Source organism: Gigantopelta aegis, chromosome 6 (assembly GCF_016097555.1).
Source record: "Gigantopelta aegis isolate Gae_Host chromosome 6, Gae_host_genome, whole genome shotgun sequence".
Classification (NCBI taxonomy): Eukaryota; Metazoa; Mollusca; class Gastropoda; order Neomphalida; family Peltospiridae; genus Gigantopelta; species Gigantopelta aegis.
The window spans coordinates 53035332-53039661 of record NC_054704.1 but is presented as its reverse complement, the minus strand read 5'-3'; the positions used below and the strand labels follow the sequence as shown (position 1 = coordinate 53039661).

Here is a 4330-nt window from a genome sequence, read left to right as displayed (position 1 = left end):
TGGCTGTTTTTAGATCCACATGTAATAGTGGAGCTAATTTTAATTAGATTGAGAGCATGGCAGAGCACAGCACAGCACAGCAGAGCACAGCACAGCATAGCAGAGCACAGTAGAGCAGAGCACAGCATAGCAGAGCACAACATAGCAGAGCAGAGCACAGGACAGCTCCGCAGAGCACAGCACAGCAGAGCAGAGCAGAGCACAGCACAGCACAGTGTAGCGTAGTGTAGTGTAGCATAGCATAACACAATACAGTCACACACGTATTGTCTTTATCTTGTATCCTTGTCCTTGCTTATCAACGTTGGACTGAAATATGGCCGTTCTCTTTCACTCCAGGGTCCGGATCCTCGAAACAAGATGTTAAACCCTGGACGAAGATGACTCTTTCATTACTACTGGATTGCTAGTTATGTATAGCATGAAATGCTTGCATCGTACTGGACAATTCGAACTGAAGGGCGACTGGACCATGAAGATAACCACAGGAAAACAAACTACTTCTTGGCGTCATTCTTTGAAAACAACTCTGACCACATCAAGGCTTCTGACACATCTAGGCAATCTCTTTCCTCGTGTCATCTTAATTCTTCTTTACGAATAACACTATATATACAGAAATATATATATGTTGTGTAAACCCGGAGCACCAAAACTAGTTACCTTATATAGCCGTCTAGACACTCTAGAGGATGTTTGTAATTATTCGTTCTGAAAAACGTCACAATGACTGCTAAATTTAGGCACACCTCCAGGTCGTAAGTTTGTAAAGCACAGCATGAATGTAATCTGAACGACACAACATGATCGGGACCGTATATTCACACACTGCAGAGTCCATTGGGTGTTTGTGAAAACACCAAGCGTTCCAACCCAGGCATCGATATCTCGAATAAAATACACAAGTACTGAACTGGAATTAATGGGTCAGTAAGTGATCAAACCCAGGCATCGATATCTCGCAGAAACTACACATGTACTGAACTGGACATATGGGTCAGTAAGTGATCAAAGCCAGACATTGATATCTCGAATAAACTCAACAGGATGGCACGTTCAAAATTAGGTCTTCCGTCTAAATCAATGTGTGGGAAAAGGATTAAAACATACACACGCCTACTCACACCCAGCAGAAGATTCAGAAGTGTTAGCATAGCTCTTACGTTCACTTGCATCTTGAGCGTTATTCTTCTGAGTCAAACACCGGTTGCTAACTGGCAATTACCGAAGCGAGTGCAATTATTTGATCTCAAAAAGGGATATCGTTTTGTAACTGATAAAACATCGACATTGACGAATAGTACCACAGCAGTTACCCCTGTACAGAAAGATAAGACACTTAGACGACTGTTTGACAACAGAGTAATAGTTGAGGGCTATAAGTCCAATGAGAGTCATCCGTATTTACGCAAATTGCTGATTTCCAGTGAATATGTTTGTAGGGGAAAATCGGTGGACTTGCTAATATATTTTTTAAGTGCTTGTAACAATTTTCATAAGCGAAGACTTCTGCGAGAAACATGGGCCAGTGTAAATACGTTTCACAATTTGACAGTCAAGACCGTCTTCTTTTTGGGAAAGCCAAACTCTGCAAGTGATCAGAACAAGATTCGAATTGAGGCGGCGGCATACGGTGATATAGTCCAAGGAGATTTTATAGACAGTTTCCAAAATCTGTCAATGAAAGCTCTGACGTGTTTAAAATGGATCAATGATTACTGTATACATGCAAAATACGTCATCAAAGCCGATGATGATATCTTTGTCAATGTGTTCAAAGTAGTTGAAGATATTCTTCCAATGTTATCATCCAAAAATGCCACAGTTGCGTGTCATTTTAAGCAAAAAGGAACAAGCGTGATTATTAGAAATAAAACAAGTAAATGGTTCGTGCCAAAAGATATTTTTCCTGGTCAGAAACACTTTCCATCTTTCTGCACTGGATATGCGGTAATCTTCACAATTGACGTCATACCGAAGATGTACGAAGCATCATTCAGGGCTCCGTTTATCCCCATCGATGACATCTACATATTCGGTGTCTTGCCTCAGTTCTTTAAATCCTTACAATACATTGACATAAAGCATAACTGTACTCTAAATAAGGAAGTAGCGCTGAAACAATACCAACATCCAGAAACGGCGATCACGTATGTTGTGGCAAACGCCTGGGAAGATGGCAACATGCACGCCTATTGGCTTGCAGCAGTGTCTAAACTGTCTTCTTGGGCGACCAGACAGTCCAGGTTAACACACTTGAGGCAAAATAAATGTAAAATTACAATGTGTTAAATAGAGTATCAGTAAGAGGTTGGTGCGTGCCACACTTTTGTTCTTGCACCGCCTGACCAGTCAGTTGATTTATTGTGGTTCTCGGTTAATTGTTCTTTTTATGTTTCGTAGCCCAGTGGTAAAACGCTCGCTTGATGCGCGGTTGGTCTAGGATCGATCCCCGTCGGTGGGCCAATTGGGCTATTTCTCGTTCCAGCCAGTGCACCACGACTGGTATATCAAAGGCTGTTGTATGTGCTATCCTGTCTGTGGGATGATGCATATAAGAGACCCCTTGCTTCTAATTCAAAAGAGTAGCTCATGAGTAGGCTCTCTCAATATATCTGTGGTCCTTAAACATATGAAGGTAGTACTACACCAAATAACTTCCGGCTGGGTCAAAGTTCGAGGTACACTGAACGTTTGACAGAGAAGTGAAAACCACAAGTCATGTGATTGGTGATAAATGTGAGTGTGTTTTATTTTATCTGGTACCACTGTTTCAAGTAGCCTTGTGCTTGAAAGATGTATGAGGTACCTGTAAAAAAAGTACTCAAATTTTGTGCAGAACTAGGGTAGTCATAGACGCTACCCGTTATCTCAGAAATGAGCTGCTTGACCCCCAATTTTGTCTGATTCACTTTAAGGGTGAGGGGTTGTAGTATTTATATCCGTGGTGTTTATGTCGATTGATACGCTGCAGGTATGAGTTTTAGCCACATATGTTACTATTGTCGTCTATGGGATTTGATTTGGTAGTATACACCACGAAAGACGCCATATAACCATAAATGAAATGTGTTGAGTGCGTCGTTAAAGAACACATTTCCTTCCTTCCTTTTTATACTTTTCATTTTAGTGTGTGTCATGTTACTTTGCTTACTTAGGAAAATGTATTTAATATTGGCATTTGGGACACCTGATAATTTTTACCGCTAATACATTAGATGAAACAAATATTTAGAGTATATAGGAAAATGTAAGACAAATTACGTTTTTAAAAAGTTTGAGGTTTCGTCTTAACAACACTGATTAAAACCTGAATATCAACACTTGTCAAAAAAGGTTGTGGCCAATGTTTTTTTATTTTTTTATTTGGGTCTAGGATATCCATTTTGAATTTCAATATTGCCACCGTAATTTTTGATAATTGTTACTACATGTATATCGGTATAAAAACTAAATGTTTAATGCTAAACCTACATTTCGAGTCTCACATTTTCATAAAATTATATTTATTTTCTGTTATATTCGGGTTTAGGGTGACCATTTTGGATTTCAATATGGCTGCCATGCCTTTTTATATTTGCTCATATCTCTGTATCTACAAATTATAGTTGTTAGATATTTAATCCTGACATTACATTGCAATAGTCCAGGTTTTAAGAGAATTGCATTTAATTTGTTATTTCGTTTCAGGGTAGCTTTTTGGATAGTCACAATGAGTTTTAAAACATATTTTTAATTATATATATTATTAGAACTATATGTTTTATTCTACACCTACATTTTAATAGTGAAATATTCAGAAAAAATATTTAATTAATGGTATTTAGAACTGGAGTAGCAAATTTGTATTTCAAGGTGATCACATTCTTGTGCATAATATGTACTCATCCAAGGTGAAGTTTTATCACCTACACTTTTTTATTATATGTAAGTGACTCCGAAATGCAATTCGTATCTGATAACTGTCCATATATTGAAATGCAGATGCTAAATATATTTTTATTAATTAATGTCCAAGGGGTTACAAAGAAAGCTCACTTCGTTATCAAACTCTACATTAAATGGTACTTAACTGTAAATACGGATAAGACAAAGATAGTTATATTTCTAAGTGGAGTGAAAATCGGAAATAACGAAGTATGGTTTTATAATGGAAATCAGTTACAAGTTATTAATGAATTTAATTATATTGGTTTTTTTTATTTTTTATGATACGTTTAACCGCACACAGAAAAGGATTGCAGAACAAGGTCAGAAAGAACATTTTGCAGCATTAGGTATTTGTAATAAGAATTATTTCAATATTGAAACTATGATGTCTATATTCGAT

At 37.5% G+C, this 4330-nt stretch overlaps 1 protein-coding gene across 1 annotated transcript; it reads left to right on the top strand.

Moving 5' to 3' along the window:
- Positions 1-1047: 1047 nt before the first annotated feature.
- LOC121374623 (beta-1,3-galactosyltransferase 1-like) lies at positions 1048-2292 on the top strand. Its single transcript, XM_041501728.1, has one exon. It carries the CDS (start codon positions 1048-1050, stop codon positions 2290-2292), a length of 1245 nt encoding a protein of 414 aa, XP_041357662.1.
- The last annotated feature ends 2038 nt before the right edge of the window (positions 2293-4330 follow it).

Bases quoted from the DNA above. Each gene is read 5' to 3' on its own strand.
- LOC121374623 (XM_041501728.1), top strand. From the start codon at position 1,048: ATGGCACGTTCAAAATTAGGTCTTCCGTCTAAATCAATGTGTGGGAAA.